Raw genomic sequence first — 18026 nt, 5'->3', positions numbered from 1 at the left:
TTTGGGATCCAGAGAATAGGAGCTCTGTAGTACAAGACTTTTGATGAGCTTAATCTGCTGCCTAAAAGTACTGATTCTGCTGTTTTCTTACAGACAGATACTGCAGAAGAGTTGGTTGTTAAGAGAAAATGCTCAATGTTAAAATTTTATTTTCCATTGGCCTTTATTTTAAAAAAGGAAAATCTGTTTTTTCTTTTTACTTTTGTCATTGTTTTAATCAGAGCAGTCATCAGCCTCCAACATATACACATACGCAGAAATTCTATTCTTTCTTGCACACTTACCTTCAAGGTTGACTTTGCAGTTCTAAGTCCTAATTTATTGGGTTTAGCAAATGCATTTAATTTTTTTTTTTAATTTTGTTGTTGTTGTTGTTGTTCCACTTATCCACTACCATTTTGTAGAGTTTGTATTTTCCTCAGAGTAAAAACTCAACTCATACATTGTTGTTTCTCTTTGAAGCATGGAGGTCTGAATACTAACATGAGCCCATGCGAACAGGTACTGAAACTGTCAACTGTAACTTACCAGTTTATTAAGTAAATTAGGCAGCTGTTATGAGGAAAAGCTCTTAATGACACCACTCAGCTAAAAACATCACTGAGATATAAATGTATCCCTAATGGACTGCCACCAGACTGACAGTACTAAAAGGAAAAAAATATGACAGAAACTGAAAGCAAATTCATACACATGAGTGTGCACACATGAATATTCACAAAGTGACAGGCACACATATGAATGACGCCAGAGCTCAGAGTCCTTTATATGCTTACTTAAAGCATAACATTTTTAATTTTGATCTTCTGTAATGAAAATACTGTCCCTGGTAAGCACTGTGGGAACATCCATACAGCCAGGAGTCATTGGCCTCCCTGAATAGTCAATAGGTTTTCTATTTTGCTTTTCTCTGTTTCATTCCATGTCCTCATAACCATTCCTCTGTCTGTAATGAGAAATCAGAGCTATTTTCTACTTCTACCTTCTTCCGTCTACGCAGCATTTTTTCACCTTTGCATTCTTTGGAGTCACTGAGTTCATAGGGAGAAACATAAATAGTGTATCTGCCTTTAACCCCTCTGATCCTCTGTTTTCTTATATCTTTAAGACTTTTTAAGGTTAGGCCAAGACAATACTTCACACTATGTCTGGCAGACCAATTACTGAGGACTGTTGTCTTCTATTTATGCCCTAAGCAGAAAACATAAAGAAAAAGACCTGGCAGAATCTTGGATACATCTTCATGTCACAATGTTTTGCGGTTTCCTGTCACATTTGCTCCATGTCTCTGGGAAATCTCTATTTCACATATGCACTGTCCATACTAAACAGCTCTACCTGGTTAGGTTTCTTCTGATTTTTCAGTGACAAGACAATGGATGAAAGATCACCCACAGAAAGGTTAAATAGTGGTTAATCACTTTTGGATTTGTTTCATGCATTCACTTTCCTTCTAATCACTTTTTAAAAACTCTCCTGTCAATGGATTTTGTTTTATCTAGTGACATGTAGAACTAGTCAAACAGGTTTCTCACTATTGCTGACTATTTTTTTTATGTGTAACAGGGTTTTCCCAGTCTCAAAGGTAAAACATACAAGTAGGTGGCAAATACGAACAGGAAAGAGTTACTTGTATGTATGCTGAAGTTTGTAAGTGATGAAAATTCTCAATGGTTACAGGCAAGGAATTCCCACTTGTGTGTATGTGGGTGTGTGTTTGATGTGATCAAAATGACTAGAAATAGACTAACCAAGTGCCTCCAAAGGTTCAGAAATCTTATTTCAAAAGGATGCAACTCATAAAACAAACATAATAATTTGAAAATGAAGGAAAGAGGTAGAAATTGAAGATCAGTTGCAGATAATAGAAGAGGACTGAAACAGCATGACTAAGGAGCGGCCTGAAAACACGTGACCCTTAACTAATGGTGACTGTGAAGGTAAATGGGAACAAGGAGCCCATAATAATGAGCTACCTGAAATACTCAGAAGAAAAGAAAATAAAAGCAAAGACTGCAGGAATTCAGATACCATTATTCAAGAGAACTACTACTACTGAGCTGTAATACTGCACTTCTCTTTACCAGATCCATAGTATTTTATATATAATGATGAATTTAAATAAAATTAGATCAGAGTACAAGTTAAACACTAGTAGATTCACTCTGTAGTGTGGGGTTTTAAGGCACTTTTTTAGTGTTCAGGAGGTCAAATCCACATCTTTTTTTAATGACTAATTACAAAAAAGTTGAGTAGCTTCATGAGGACAGGCTGAAAGAGCCACAGCCTGGATGTAATGGCTGTGTATTCTGGGTTTGTATCTTGAAAATAAGTTGAACCATTTTTAGACACATAAGTTCAAGGAGGTTTTGAGAGCTGCTGAGATATCTCCTGTTGATTTGACATTATCTACCAACAATATACAGGACTGTCCAGTCATCTCTCCTCCCTTAAGCATTTCTTATTTGCTGGCTCAGATGGTTTCTCAACCAAGTTTCTGTGTAGTATGATTTTTTTTGGTGTTTCACCATTGTGAATGAACCCTGGTAGGCAGCTGAGCCCCACAGAGAAACAGACGCTCGCTCACTTCCCCCCTAGTGGGATGGGAAAGAGAACTGGAAGGGTAAAAGTGAGAAAACTTATGGGCTGAGATAAAGACAGCTTAATAGGTAAAGAAAAAGCTGAATGCACAAGTAAAGCAAAATAAAGAATTCATTCACTACTCCCCATCAGCAGGCAGGTGTTTAGCCATTTGCAGGAAATCAGGGCTTCATCATGCATAACAGTTTCTTGGGAAGACAAATGTCCCCCCTTCCTCCTTCTTCCCCCAGCTTTTATTTCTGAGCACATCATCATATAGTATGGACTATCCCTTTGATCAGCTGGGGTCAGCTGTCCCAGCTGTGTCCCCTCCCAAATTCTTGTGCACCCCCAGCCTCCTCACTGGTGGGGTGGGGTGAGAAGCAGAAAAGGCCTTGATGCTGTGCAAACACTGCTCAGCAATAACTAACACATCCCTGTGTTATCAACGCTGTTTTAATCACAAATCTGAAACACAGCACCATACAAGCTACTCTGAAGAAAATTAGCACTATCCCAAGCAAAACCAGTGCATTCAATTGATTTTCTCTGTGTATTATTGTGCAGGAATCCTAGATGGCTAAATGACAGCAGAAGATGCCAGTGTGGGAGAAACCCCCAAATTAGTCAGTCCAATAATGATACAAGACAAGACCCCAGCCACCAAACCTCCAAACTCAGGCCATATGTCTAATGAAGTAATGTGAAGCCCCAGGAGAATGATTTAAAGCAACCTGCATTAAGTAACTACTTATCTTATGTGCTGCTATATCCATTTTGCATATTCTTCAGGTATGCCTACAGAAAAGAAAATACTATGGAAATTGCCTGAACTTTTCTGTAAGTCCTGTGTTACTTTGTGGTCCTCAAAATGCTTTTGAAGCTGCTATGCAATTACCATTAAAAATAAAGATTCTAATTAACAATGTAGCATTTGTGTCTGACCATAAAGACAAATTCGAGAGTAAACCTTTGCAGTTCCTGAGAGGAAAACAAATATGTTTTGTATAAACAGAGGAGAACCTAGGTATAGGTGTCTTGTAGAAGTGTTGGTATGTACAGATAAACTTTTAAATAGATTTCAGCAATTAGGAGTCTGCAAAGATGATAATGAAAAACTGTTTTGTAAATTGGTAATCTATCTCATTTCTGACCTTTGGCAATGTCACTCTGAATGACAAGTCCATTATGAGGAGGGACATGGTAGCTTTTTTCCCATTATTGTGGAAAATAAATGGTTATGCCTTTGTTCTCATGGGCCCCGTCTTTTTAGTACATTATTATACATAGTCAGCACTACAACAGGTGCAGTTATGTTTCTCTTTATTTCAGTTTTTTGAATTAGATTCCTTTGCCTTTTGTTATGAGCCCATACGGAATGTACCAGTTTGCATACCTTTTGCATAGGGCTCAGTGCGTTAAGTGGAGGTGCCCCACAGACAAATACAGTTCTAGGCTTTCTTGAATTGTATGCTACTCCAGAAGAAGATTGTGTCTGAAGAAGAAACTGATGTGATTAAGAGGTAGACAGAAGACTAGGAGAAGACCCAGGGGAAAATATATATGTGAGGAATATCTCAGAAGGTTGAGATTTTTTCTGTATTTTAGCCCCAGGGTAAGATCTTCCTATAAAATCATAATCTAACAGGCTATGCACATTAGTTTTAGTATCAGGTTGCATGTGATATTAAAAAGGGAGCTTGTATTTGTCACAGCTGCAAAACCCTCTAAAGCAGCTTCTAAGTCTATCATGTAATAAAACTATGGAAAGTCTTGATCATATCATTGCCTGTCAGGGAGTGGCCCCAGTGCTACTGATTGACAAAAGGCATTTGGGATAAAAATAGAGAGTTTTAAAAGGCAAGCTGGCAGATTATTCCATACTCAGAGAATTATACGGAAGTATATAGGGAAGGAGCTGCTGGGGTAGTGAACAAAGAGAAGGACAGAAGGACAGAAACAGAAAAATAGTTCTTCCTTCCTACTAAAGAAAATCCAGACATACAGGAGATTAAAATATGAAGACAAATGCACATCTAGACAAAGTATTTCTCAGAACCACTTATCACCAACAACACAGACATGACTGCCGTAAATTAAAGGATTTATTTAATTAGCTATTAGCAATATCCTCTGACCAGTCAATAGGAGAGCTAGTCTCACACAGGCAGACACACTAAAATATAAAGGTTTTATTACTTTAGCACTCAATCATATGCCTGAATCTTTGGACTTAAGTCTTTGGAAAGCATTGGTGAGGTAAGGGGTTAGAAAAGACCTTCCCAAGAAAATACAGAGCTCCTGACTATATCACTTTACCCTTTTGCTTTTAATAGCGAAGAGTTGTGGTATAGTTAGAAAATCCCCTCACTTTTCAACATTTATATATATTTGAGTTTAAATAGGTCACCTATTTTGTATTATGAGGAGGTAGTTCTGACACTGGATCATTCAGACTGTATTGATTGTTTTGCCAACAAGAGAAGCACCATTGTGGGTGGCTGCATTTATACTTTTCTAACGGAGTGCTCCCTCAGGCTATCCTAGCACCCAGTTCACCAAGTACTGATATTGGAAAGCCCTCTTAAAAACACTCAAAAATCACTTCCAGTCATGCTTGCTTTACCCAAGCAGTATTCAAGGCTATAGATCAAATATTCATGAAGGAAAGATGTTGAACAAAGCCATAAATGGCAACTGCTGTTTGGAGTGATGAAGAGAGGGGAAATACAATGCCACTATACGTAAAAAGCATTTCAAAATACCCTATCTTTGCCCTTCACAGAGAGTAGGAGGAGAACATCCAGGCTTATCGCGAAAAGGTGGTGGCTAAAGATCTTAGCACAACCAAATAACCTGGACTGACCACATGCCTTCTTTCAGCATGGATTCCACCAGACCATGAGTCTGATGAAACTGTTATGCTCTAAGACCAGCTAGGATCACCATCTGCAAGCTGGTGAGCCAGTCCTTCCATCAGCCCCTCCCTGGTGAGATGAGTATTTGTTAAAGGTCAGTTGCTTTAGCATTATGATTGACACCCAGATATGCATGTGCAGGCTGTCCAGAGCCAGTGCCAGCTGTTGACAAAATGCCATGAAGGTGACCTTTTGCACATTGACATTTATGATCCATTCCTGATTATTTCATATGTGGAATATCACGTGGTTTTACCAACGGGAGTTGGTGAAGCCCATTCCAAACACTGAGACATTGGAGAAATAAGCATGCCAGCGTTCTCAAGCACCTCAGCCACATCCCCAGTGTATTGCATTAGGGTGAGCCAGTCCCTATTGCTTCCACAGTCCAGGGCACGCTCCCCAGGAGACAAGCAAGCTAACAGTACCATGAGCCTCAATAAAGATCTAACTTATATCTGAATCCATTAGATTCTGTTTCATGTCTGTCATGAAGGATAATATGTTGAAGCAGTATGTGTATCTACGTGCAGAAGCAGCATAGATGGAGTTCTGGGAAAATTATGAGCAGCTGTGATCTCATTGCTTTGTGAAAAAAAAAAAAGGAAACAGAATCATAGTTCAGATTCTTCTGCTTACATCTGCCTTGTACCTCAAAACCTATTCTTGTCATTTTATTATCTTTCATTTCAAGTGCAAGAAAATTCATTGTATCCCAACCTAGTCTGAACTCACAGTTTATAATCAGTTTAAAAAAATAGTTGAAGAGAAAACTTTCAACCTATAATGCACACTTCTCACTGATTTAATGTAAAAATTGCTTCAGGAACTGGATTTCTGTGATTCTTTTCTCCTTTTCTGACTATGGCAGTTCTAGGAAACTTTCTCTAATAAGAGAGAAAAAAAGCCTTTAAGGAGATGTGGATGTTTTTGGCAGAGGCAAAGTGGCCCAGCTGTCACTTATTAAGAATGGATTTTGCCTTGGTCAGGTAACAGCATGCCATCTCAACTTCAACACTTCAAATAAAAAAAAAAAAAAAAAAAAAAAAAAAAAATAGACCTCTCCCCCCCACTTTCTCTCCCTCCCTCCCTCCCTTTCTTCCCTCCCTTTCTCCTTCCCTTGCTCTCTCCTTCTCCCCTTCACTCCTTCCCTGCTTCCTTCCTCCTTTCCCCTCTCCCTTCTTTTCTTCCCCTTCTACACCTCCTTCCTCCCTCCTTCCTCTCATATGATTTGATCATATCACAAACACCCTGATATCTAAACACCCATGTCTGTTCCTTGTTAATCCCCAAATGTCTGCATTAGCACTTAGTAAATTTTTATGATCACTAAATTCCAGTCTTATTTCTGCCAAAGAGGTGTTTCTGGTTTTTGGACTCTGTCAACTCTAAGATATTAAAAATGTACAACAACATTGCAATATTATAAAGATGTATTCCTGCTGTAAAGCAAAGTTTTAAAATGGTGAGCAGCTTCCTCTGAAGTTAGGAGCTGAATAGTCATTCTTCAGTGTTTACCCATTTTATTGTCCCAAAGTTGGGAAACAATGTTTATAAAAATCAACTTTCCTGACTTATTCACAGGGACACTACTCTGAAAACTGTGTAACAGTATGACACAGCAACCAGTTTCTTCTCCAGCATGTACAGGCTTAATCAACAGTACTGATACCTTCTCATTAGTCTGAGCCCCAGCCGTGGCCAGCAAGCTTGAGTAGACCCTGGGGTGGTGGTGTAAATGTTACACCATGTGCTATAAGCTTGGTGAAATCAGGGAAAGGCTGAATCATGAAAAATTGCACATGAACTACAATTTAAGAAAAAGGTGCCAAGCTAAGGTGGGGTGCAGATTCAGTGACTTAGGAGAAAACCCTCATACTTTCTTTAATGACAGGCCAAACTGTTTCAGTCTTATCTTCTGTAGCACATAAACTGTAAACTTTGCAAAATATGGTGAGCTTAGCACTTCAGAAAGTCTTCTTTGAGGCTACAAAGGAAAACCAGCCTTCTGTTGTCTTGTTGATGTGCCTTAAGCAAGACACTCAGGGAACAGAGTTTTCAAAATTATTCTTGTTGTCCTATTTATCAATTCATGACGTTTTGTGTGAAGCCTACTGGGAACTTTATGAAGACCCATACCCTCCAAATTACTTCCAGAGGCCTTTCAAAATGCTTCAGCTGATGTCCTTCAGCAGGTAAGGGCTTCACAACTTACTAGTTTGTAAGGTGACCCATAAGGCTATCTGAATGGCACTATCAAGTATACCCTTAACCCCAGGGGATACAAGGTTATTGTTCATACTGGGAATCAGAAAAACACCAAGACAATTGTCCAACTTTATACTATTTCCTAAGTGGCATTAAGCAAATACTTTTAGCTCAAATTTTTCATCTGTAATTATAAAACTCACCTCTTCAGTACTGCAGTAATTAATGTGATTTGTATATGTATATATCTAAGCCTATACGAATTCATATTGAGCTCTAAAATGGTGGTGGAGGACAAAAGATATGCACAAGACCAGATGAGAGAGGGGAAATTACAGGAGAGAGTAAAGATGTAGTTGCAATTTCATTTTATTTTAAATCTTCATTTTGGGGGGGGAGGGTGAGGATTCAAATAAAGACGACTATTAATGTCTCAGTAATAAGGGACAATGATCAGTTGTGACTTGAGAGGTTCAGGTTGGACATTAGGAAAAATATTCTGACCGCAAGGCTGGTGCAGCACAGAAACAGGTACACAGAGGAGTTCTGGATCTCCATCTTTAAGATTTTCAAGACTCTGGAAGACAAAGTCACAGCAGACATGGTCTGATGTTGGATGATCTCAGATGTCCTTTACAACCAATTCTTCTATGAGCCAATAGATAAATCTTAATAGAAATCCGCTAACCTCAAGCCTTTCATTCATTTTTTTAATATCTTGCTTCTCTTATATCTTCAAATCCAAGCTGACTTGCAAAATTCTCCCATAGATAATGCTACTGATTAGGGATTAGAATCACTGGTATTTATTTGTGAGAAGAATTAGTCCAGTCTATTTCACCTCTAGGTGAAAAACCAGAGCTTTATTTGTCAAGAACTGAACACTAAAAGAAAGGATGAAGGGTGAACGAGTCAAATTGCCTCCCAGAAGAGTTTTTCCGGGCAAGCTAGTGAATTTTCTATTATCTATCAGAAGCATAATGGGAAAAGCCAGAGAATGGTTTACAACATAAATGAGATTAGCACTGGGCAAGTACCTTTTGTAACTTACTCTTACTTCCTGAAAGGCAGAACTGTTTATTCTGCTCCACAGAATTTGCCATAAAATTCTTTTTGATGCGGAACCAGATCTCATATTTTCCTATTTAAAAAGTTTTCCAAATGGAGATAATCTGAAACAGTGAGGAGACAGTAACTAATACCCTGACATCTGGTTGGATCTGTGGGAAGCCTGAAACCACAGCTACAAGAGGTATGAAGTGCCTCACTCATCTCAGTCAAAGCTTTAGATGTTCTGTACTTAAGCAGCTGGGCAGTTTGAAATCTTCTTTCTCAAGATGCTACAGAAATCAGCACATCTGACAAGGAATCTGTAATTTTTTCCATCTGGTTGCTGGCATTTTGTTTGCCCAGCTATCCCCTCGGGAATTCTAGGAAGCCACCACTTTCTCTTCAACTTTTCCTCCATGTCCCAGACAGAAGTGGGGCTAGCATCAATGCACAGCATGGTTTTGCCAAGTGGCTTCCAGTCCAGCTTGACTATACCAATAATATAGTTGATCAGTATGTGTTGCAGATATTATCCCCCTAGAAACTTTAATTTATTGATATTTTATATTAAAATTCCTAGATCAACTTAGAACTTCTCAGAGGTTTTTAAAAATCATTCATTCTGATACTATAGGCTGGTTGAGCTTATGGAACACTGTAGTATCTTCTTTCCCAGTTCTGCTTCTTTCTGAGATAGTCTCAATTAATTCATTGCAACAAAAAGAGAACTTCAGCCAACCAATGCATTTGATTAATGAGTAGGAAGGTGTTCTAAGGACAAGGTTTTTATGTATGCAGAGGGATGATGGTAAAGTGTGCTTCTGTTGGAGCAGCAGAGAGGGAAAAATAGCAGCAGATCTTACATACTTCGCAATTATCAACCCTGCATAAAACAGTAGCAAGACCAGAGGCTTATCTTATGGCCCAGCTTGGAGACGCTTGCTTACATCTTCACTAGTTTCTTATCTTGCAGATTTCTCAAGGCAGGCCCAAAACTCTTGCCAAAGAGTTCTCTGTGCACAGTTGAGAGCTTGATTAAAATGTTATCATTTCAGAAATAAAAATAACTTTATTCTTAAAAATCAATGGTTAATGGCTCTATATATTACCCTAAACTTCTATGAACCAAGTATTTGTTGGATTGGTTTATTCCTATTTAGAAAGCTTTCAAAAAAACAACTTAAAGTGTTGTTTAACTTGTTTACTTCTACCTAAGACATAGATAAGGACAGATTTGTTACTGTATTTATTATAAAAATCTGAAAAAATAGCCAATATTACTGGGACTAAAGTTAGATATTGCAAACAAAAAAAGAGAAAAAACAAGTGCAAATTCAAAGCCCAATTAAACTATTGTTTTACTATATTAGCAACTGTATTGTTATCTAATAAAGAAGCAAGACCCTTTGTTTACAGCTGAGTTCTTCAAGAGTACAGAATGCATTTCAATAGGAGTTTATGGAAATTCATTCATCAGGATTCATCCCATTAGTCTGGCTTGCACTTTCTTTGCCTGGCTTGCTTTAATGCATAATGTAAGATGAAGCCCTTAACCAGGCTAGAAAGGAAATCATAGTAATCATTTAAGAAATGGTGTAAACATCAAATTCATCAAATAGCCCAGTTTTGTGTGTATCTGTATGTTTTGCATGTGTATTACTGAGAAAACTCTCTGTACTTAAGCTCATTTTATTGCAAGCAGCTATAGAAAGGACTACCACCTCACCATCCAAAATGGGCCATTCCACCAACATGCAAATACAGCTGCTTCTCCAAAGAGCTTGTACTGCATTTTCACTAAACACTCAATGACTTTAAAAAATAAGGGCATTGACAGTTCTTTCTTTGAACTGGGAATCAGTATTTGAAACTCCATACAAATTTTGCATAAAGAAATTTCTGAAGTGGATTGCTGTGGAAAAACAGCTTTAGGTCAAAAACTTTAACATGGACCCAAACATGACAATCCAAACAACTTGTCAATTAATGTCCATGATTGCTAACAGAGAAACAAAAACAAAAATTGCCCCATGATATTTTAGACACAAAGAAGCAGACAAGATACTCCACCTATTTAATATTTTTATTTTCAGCAAAATACTTCTCATTTTACTACAAGCAACTGGATCAAAACATTCATTTTTATCACATTATCATAAACTCAGAAGTTGCTCCAGTAACATAGAAGATAGTCTGAGGTTAGCAGTTTCAAGGAGGGGAGGAATGTCTGCTTTGAAATTATTGCAATATTGTTAAGAGGCAGAGGAAAGACACCTTGCAACAGCAAGCAGCAGCAGCACGGTTTCAGAATTTTAGCATATAACTGCATCACAAAATGCAAAAAATGAAGCAAATCATGAAGCAGCACATTTGTGCAGAATATTACAGCAGAAGTGCTTTGCCTTTGTGTGACTGTAGTCATTGCTGTTTCCGAGTCTAAGCCAGACTGCATCAACACAGCTCAAGTGTTAGTCTAGTGCCTCCTATTACTTCATCATCTGAGGCTCACATGGGCACAGCTCATGTGTATATGTCCTAATAGAAGAGGGTAGGTATTCCACATTTACATATTAAATTTAATATTTCCAACTTCTGGTGTGCCCATTATATCTGCTGACTTATCCCACCTCAAATTTTTTTCTATAGCTGTTTATCCTCCAGATCAAATAAATAATGCTAAAAATGGTCTGTAACCACTTATCATCAACAAAAAGATTATGCAAAGTTGACTGGGGAATAATTTACTATTGGTAAAATATTCTGCCCCTTTTGTATAAGGTCTTTTTCCAGGATTTTTTTTAATATGAAGTCACCTCAGGAAACTGGAAGCCAAATTCTAATAGCAGTCAGGAAGAAATTTTTTTCTATGAGAGTGGTGCAACACTGGAGCAGGTTGCCCAGAGAGATGGTAGATGCCCCATCCCTGGAAACATTGTGTGAGATTGGACAGGGCTCTGAGCAACCTGATCTAGTTGAAGATGTCCCTGCTCATTCCAGTGGGGTTGCAGTAGATGACATATAAAGGTCACTTCCAACCCAAAATATTCTATGATTCTCTGTCTTATTTACATTAGGCAACTCCAAAGACAGGAAATAAATCACACAGTTCTGATGCTGTTCTGTGGGTGGGTTCTGTGCAAGGAGCTTGAAAGCTAACTGTTACAGAATGTAATAATACATGAGAAGGCACTTCCTTAAAAATACCTGCTACTGGATTTTATATTTCCTTTATATGGAGAGCAGATACAGAAATCTATAAAGGCCTAGCACTGTCAACTGAGTTCTGTTCTGTCTCCTGCAGTGTCAATATGTTGTTTTCAGTTTGAAGATCAAAATTCTTATTATTGTTTACAGAGATAAACACAACATCAGAAGCAGGGCTTACACAGCTTGTACTTCAAACTAGCTTTAAAAATATTAGTAGTAGTATGTCACAAAGAGGAGTCCTTTTGTAGAAATGGCTATGTGGCTTCATCTTAATTGTATTTCTGCAGGTTTTCAAACTAGTGAAAAGACTACTATACTTGGGGGTGGGGGGAGGAGGGGGAAGCCATCAGTTCTCCCCTTCCTGCTATTTCCTATTCACTAGGAAAGAAAATTGATCTACAGTTAGAGCAGCAATTCACAGTTCTGGTTAATGTACCACATTGTTCTCATCTCCATAGACTACCAGTACAAACCCCAAAGGTTTTGGGAAGGACTGACAACACTTGAGTGAGACCAGACAACACTTTCAGTTCAAGAAAATGAGTCAACTCAAAAGCATGCAGTTGAATTCCAGAGAGACAGTCTTCTGTCAGTTTTCCATTGGAGCATAAATACACATTCAAGTAAGAGAAAGAGGACATTTAAATAAACACACATAATTGCAAAGATCATGATGCTCATTACAGCACCTGCAAAAGAGATGTTTGTTGTGATATTTCAATACAATCAGAAATCCACTGGATTCAGCTTTTTTGTTATCTGCTTTGATTATCACAGGGTGATTTGGCTCAAAGTCTAGTGCTAGATAATAAACCTTGGTTTCTTGAAAAACAAAGTTTCTGTTACTAGTCCTGTTGGAAGGAAATGTTAAGACCATGGATTGCTTTCCACTTATTTCTATTCAAATGAAACTCCACACTCCTGAGAATATAAAAAAACCCTGAAATGACAGTCCATTTCTCTGAACATTTCTCCATTTTTCTTAAAGTGGCCCTAGGCAGATGACAAACTGACAGACTGGCACAGCATCGTACCTGGAAGGGAACTGGGGATGACTCAGTTGTTCATTGGATAGTTTTAGACTTTCAGAGAGAGGGAGAGAGAGCACGCACCAGTTTCTGAATTAACTGCCTCTGCAATAGCTCTTATTCATCTATCCGACATTTCTTCTCCATTTCTTTCAGCACTATATTGTAGCTCACTACCCAACCTTGATGGCTCAGTTATAAGTCGGAGAACTATGATTCAGAATCCTACTCTTCTACAGCAAACAAAAGACCAGCTTCAGCTCATTTGGGAGATTAATAGCTTTGTTGAAATTTCACACTGCTGAAAGTCACCTAACCAGGTCATATATGCTCTCATTAGGAAAAGAAGTTCCCACTTCAGATTCTTCAGAATCCTCCCAGGAACAGCAATCACTTCTTTCCAAAAGCTTAAAGTGCATTCATGTGACAACAAAATAAAACAAACAAAAAAACCCCATCACCAAAAAACCCTAAACAAGCAAACCAAACCAAAACCAAAACAGTCCTGCTAAGATAGCAATGATGAAAATGCAGCTAATAGAGACTGCATTTCTTCAGAGGGCAAAAATCTGTCAGGCCCTGAATGCCAGCTGAATAGTTACAGTTCTTTTAATCATCACAGTGTCGGCAACTACCTTCATTCCTGAGCTTAGTTACAGGTTTTTTTTTCAGTTCTGTACCAAATCATAAAACTGAACCTCAGTCAGCTCTCTTTGCTATGAGAGCACTGGGATTTTGTGAGACTGGAGGGAACGACTATACTGTATGTAACAGTCTGGGAGAAGGTTTACTGATCGCTTCTTTGTAAATAGATGAAATCCCATTGCTGGCTTCTTTTGCTCATTTCTGTAGGGCATTGCAAAGCATGACAAATCACCACAGACCTTAGTCCAACAATCCCACCAGCTTGGTGCAAACATCAGTGCAACAGCAGAGACACTCAAACGTAGGAGAGAAAAGACTGCATTCATATGTCATAGCACAGATGCCATGAGCTGTTCATTAACTGTTCACCACCAGAGTTCATCAAGGCTGATGAACGTCTGTAGCATGCTGGAGTGTGTATGAACAGTTGGAGAAGACAACTGTTGTGGCAAAAGTGATCCATGTTGTGGAGTAAAAGAGGCTTCTTAGACATCATAGACCTCCTCTTCCATGGCATGACTGACCTCTCCACAAAGTTGATGGAAGGTGTTGCGCCTCAGAATCTCCCAGCCACGGTGAGAACTAGTCCTGGATGTGCTCCGTGACAATGACAGAGCAGACAGTTCCTTCTTATACAGGATGTTCCTATCGATTTCCAGCTTTTCCAAACCTTTGTCATAGTTATCCCTATCCTGAGCCTTAAATGCTTCTGTGTACCGCATTATCTTGTGTTTGTGGGGATCAATCCTGTCTTCAACTCTGTAAGAGGATTAAAAAACATAAACTGAATGCAGTACAAACGTGTCAGCTCATCAACAAAACTGAGCAGCCACAGGAAGCAAGCCCCTCCCAAAAATATGGCTACTAACCCAGACATAGGCATGGTGCTAGCAGCTGCCAGCACACAATTATCTCCTAGACCTTCATCCCCATCATTGACTTCAGTTCCCTTATCTGCCCATGGTTTCCTGTCCTTTAACTCATTTCTCAGTCATGATTTGCCCTTTCCATTTTGCCAGCTGTAAGCTATTGGCAGACCTACCCCACCTGACTCCAGCTCCAGATCCTTTGTATATACACATATATTCATCCATCTTCTTTGTTCTTGCCTTTGCTCCTCTGATATTTCATGGCTGCTAGACTCAGGATGTCACTTATCTTTTGCTGAACTTTTATTTAAATGCTCCACTTCCACCAACCCTTCTCTACATTACTTATGACTTGTCTTCTGAAATACTGTCCCACAATATATACAGTGAACATACATGTAATTTGACAGAACTAGATCACACCAATACTCTTTTCTCATAGCATCCAATGAAGAATTGTTGCTGGGATATTGCTCTTGCAAAGTTATATTCTGCACCTTGGACTGAAGGTGTTGCATATTGGTACCACTTTAGGTCTGCTTGTTCTGCCCAGCAAACCTGAAAATCCACAAGGTTCATTTCTCTGCTAAAACCTGCAGAAAGTCCTATTTCATACAGCCTCCACTCCCCCTTCTGGCTTTATCAGCAAAAGATGATGCAGTTAGGAAAGACGCGTGCCCAAAGTTGAATCTTTTCTCACCCTGGTGTAAATATTGATTAAAATCAGAAATAATGAGGAATCTAGAGTTACCTAGACTACAGATTGTTTTATTTCAGTGCCTAAACTGAAATCCGGGACCTAAGACTTTGCCAACTGATGCAGTCTTTGCAAAGTATAACATAGTTACTAGGTTCACACAAGAAAGAAATCATGCCTTTAATTAGTCCTGTTCTGCTTTGGAATCATCTGTAGTGCAGTTCATTGCTGCTGAATGTCTAATTGATTGATTCTGCCTCTGCCATTTCATGCATCTAACGGATAGAGACAGCCAACCAAGCACAGCAGTAAAGTTTTGTGATACTCATCGTAAGAAGTTTGAAAGAAAAATTCAGGCCTTGTAACACATGCAATTTCTGGGGTCTGTGTCCTGTGACTACTGGATTAGAAAACATCAGCTGATTTCACAAGTAATTGCACAGCAGAGCTTTCTGAAGGGAGCAGTGCTTGTCCATCAGTCACAGAAAACAGATTGGGGTCTGCATTCCAGAAGGGAAGGACTCCAAACACTCCTCCTAAGGCCACTAGAAAGGCTCTTTATTAACATCTGTACGTTGGATTCTTCTTTTGGGATCCTTACGTGCACACACTAGAAGTGAACCCACCTGAGATACCATCGGTCCCCTAGCCCGTACTCCCGTCCGCAGATTCCAGAGCGAGGCCAGAGACACCGTGGCAGTTTCCGCTCCAGCATGACAGTAGTAGCCACAACCTTTAGAATAAAAAAAACCAACCAAACAAAAAAAAAACACAACAAAAAACCAAAAAAAACCTCAGATGAATTAGAAGAAAAAAAAAAAAAAATCAGACTCTCTTTCAAAATTATCAGTTTCATGAGTACTGACCCATTAATGTACTTCATTACAGCTCCATATACAATGAAGAAAAATCAGTCAATACTCCATTTATTGTATGGCAATTCACTATTTCAGTCCTAACTGTTTTGAGGCACCTAACAGTGCCATGTTTTGAGGAAGCAATAGTGCTCTTAAAACACTGTTAAATTTCTTTCCTTTTATACCTGATGACAACAAGTAGGGTAATTAATTTGCAAGCTAGAGAAGAGAACAGTATTTATATCTGCATTAACCATCATTAGAACTTACCAATGTGGCCACACAACTCCATTTAACTATTTGACTTACTCCTTTCTCACAGAAAAATACTAGGAAATGGATTTCCTGTTGAACAGCTATATAACTGATCTGGTTGAATTTTTTTGCCTTTTGAGTAAGAGAGTCAGACCAACTTCTCGTAATGGATCTATAAAGGTTACTGACCTACTTGTAATCATTACCTTGCATTCCATCTCCCCTCAGTCAATCCCTATAATTATAATTTAACTCTCAGTTACACAGAAATGTGATTTGTAAAAAAAGATGCAACTTTAGTTCTATTTAACAAGAGATTCCTTGCATAAGGAACATCTCGGGAGACACAGGATGGACTAGAAAGGCTGGACGGGCTTCTAGCTGCTATTTGAAATAAAGTAGGAATACCCACATAGCAAAGATATACTGGAAGACAGTTTCACATGGGAAGATGTGCAGAAGAATAGTCTTGCACTTGGACACTTCAGACTCATAGAAAGGATGAAAGAAATTTTGTGGCTGATGTACAGAAGCTATAAAACAGAATTAAAAGGACATGGCTTATTTTATTAGCTCCTCAGAAAAGTGAAGGCCAGGGAAAGGCTTTAAAGTACCTCCTCTAGAGCACAGATGGCAGAGTAAGTAATTGCACCGTCTAGTACATTTCGCCTGGACAACTTTTCCTCCTCTTTATTCAAAGTGAACCCCCTACCACCTAAACTAGGTTACCTGGGCTCTCCAGAGCTCATCCCGCTCGTGGGCCACTCTCCAGTGGGTGTCACCCATCATGGCAATTAACAAGTTGAGCATAAGGAGGGTGGCAATGATGGCGAAGGCAAAGTATACCACGCTGTACATAAAGGGCAGGTCCACATCATAGTTTGCAGGGCCATCAATGATAGTGAGGAACAGCTCAAAGGTGGTGAACAAGGACATGGGATAGTTGTAGAACTGCCCAAGGTTTTCAGGGTTCTCTGTCTGGAAGATGACGTAAAAAGCTAGAGGACACCAATGGGGAAAAAAAAAGAGAGAGAGAGTTTAACAACGGGAATCATATTCCAAGAGCAACAACAGGGTCCTTTAAAGAGATGCTGACAACGCAAAGTGGTCTGGGAAGGAGCTACATGTGTTTCTATGCTAGTGCAGTACCCAGCATAACAAGGACAAAGAATCACTGGTCTCCATTATAAAATGGCTCAATTACCCTGATTATTTATTTGTTCTCAAAATAGTGATCTTTTCTTCAAGGATATAATAAAGCTATGTGTGTTAATCTCATTTTCCAAAGACAAATATCGTAAATGCAGTATGCTTTTAAATCTTGACTTATATATATATATATATGTGGAATTATCTGGATTGTCCTAATTTCTATTACTCTGGAAAGAGCAAGAATTGAAAACCAAACTCATGAGAACAGAAATCAGTACTGGGAAAGTGACCATGCTCAAAAAACCAGAAGCTATACATCATCACCAAGTTTGCCAGCTAACTCGGAGGGCAACCTGAGAATAAATCAAAACCCATGCACTTAATTCATACTAAAGAAGTTGGCAGGGGTAACTTGTTGCTGTTTTCCTTTTGTAGACTCACCTGATGCAAAGCCTAGTATCACCACAGCCATGAGCCAGCAAAAGCGCATCAGATCTCCAAATATCATCTGTAGAGCAAAGACAGAGCCACCATAAGGCCCACCTGTCCCACCAAGTCAC

The 18026-nt window shown here is 38.9% G+C and overlaps 1 protein-coding gene across 2 annotated transcripts in view; it reads right to left on the bottom strand.

The window, feature by feature from the left end:
* Positions 1-10802: 10802 nt before the first annotated feature.
* The window catches only part of LOC104310479 (transient receptor potential cation channel subfamily V member 6), a 29802-nt gene continuing 22578 nt past the window's right edge, over positions 10803-18026 (bottom strand). For both annotated transcript variants that reach the window (XM_069786086.1, XM_009924442.2), the window contains 4 exons: positions 17908-17974; positions 17044-17312; positions 15829-15935; positions 10803-14395 (listed from right to left, as the gene is read on the bottom strand). In XM_069786086.1, the coding sequence (XP_069642187.1) occupies positions 14122-14395; positions 15829-15935; positions 17044-17312; positions 17908-17974 (717 nt within the window). In that variant the 3' untranslated portion in view covers positions 10803-14121. The remainder of the gene's footprint in view (positions 14396-15828; positions 15936-17043; positions 17313-17907; positions 17975-18026) is intronic.

This window comes from Haliaeetus albicilla, chromosome 6 (assembly GCF_947461875.1).
Source record: "Haliaeetus albicilla chromosome 6, bHalAlb1.1, whole genome shotgun sequence".
NCBI classification, from domain to species: Eukaryota; Metazoa; Chordata; class Aves; order Accipitriformes; family Accipitridae; genus Haliaeetus; species Haliaeetus albicilla.
This window is presented reverse-complemented; position numbering and strand designations above follow the sequence as displayed.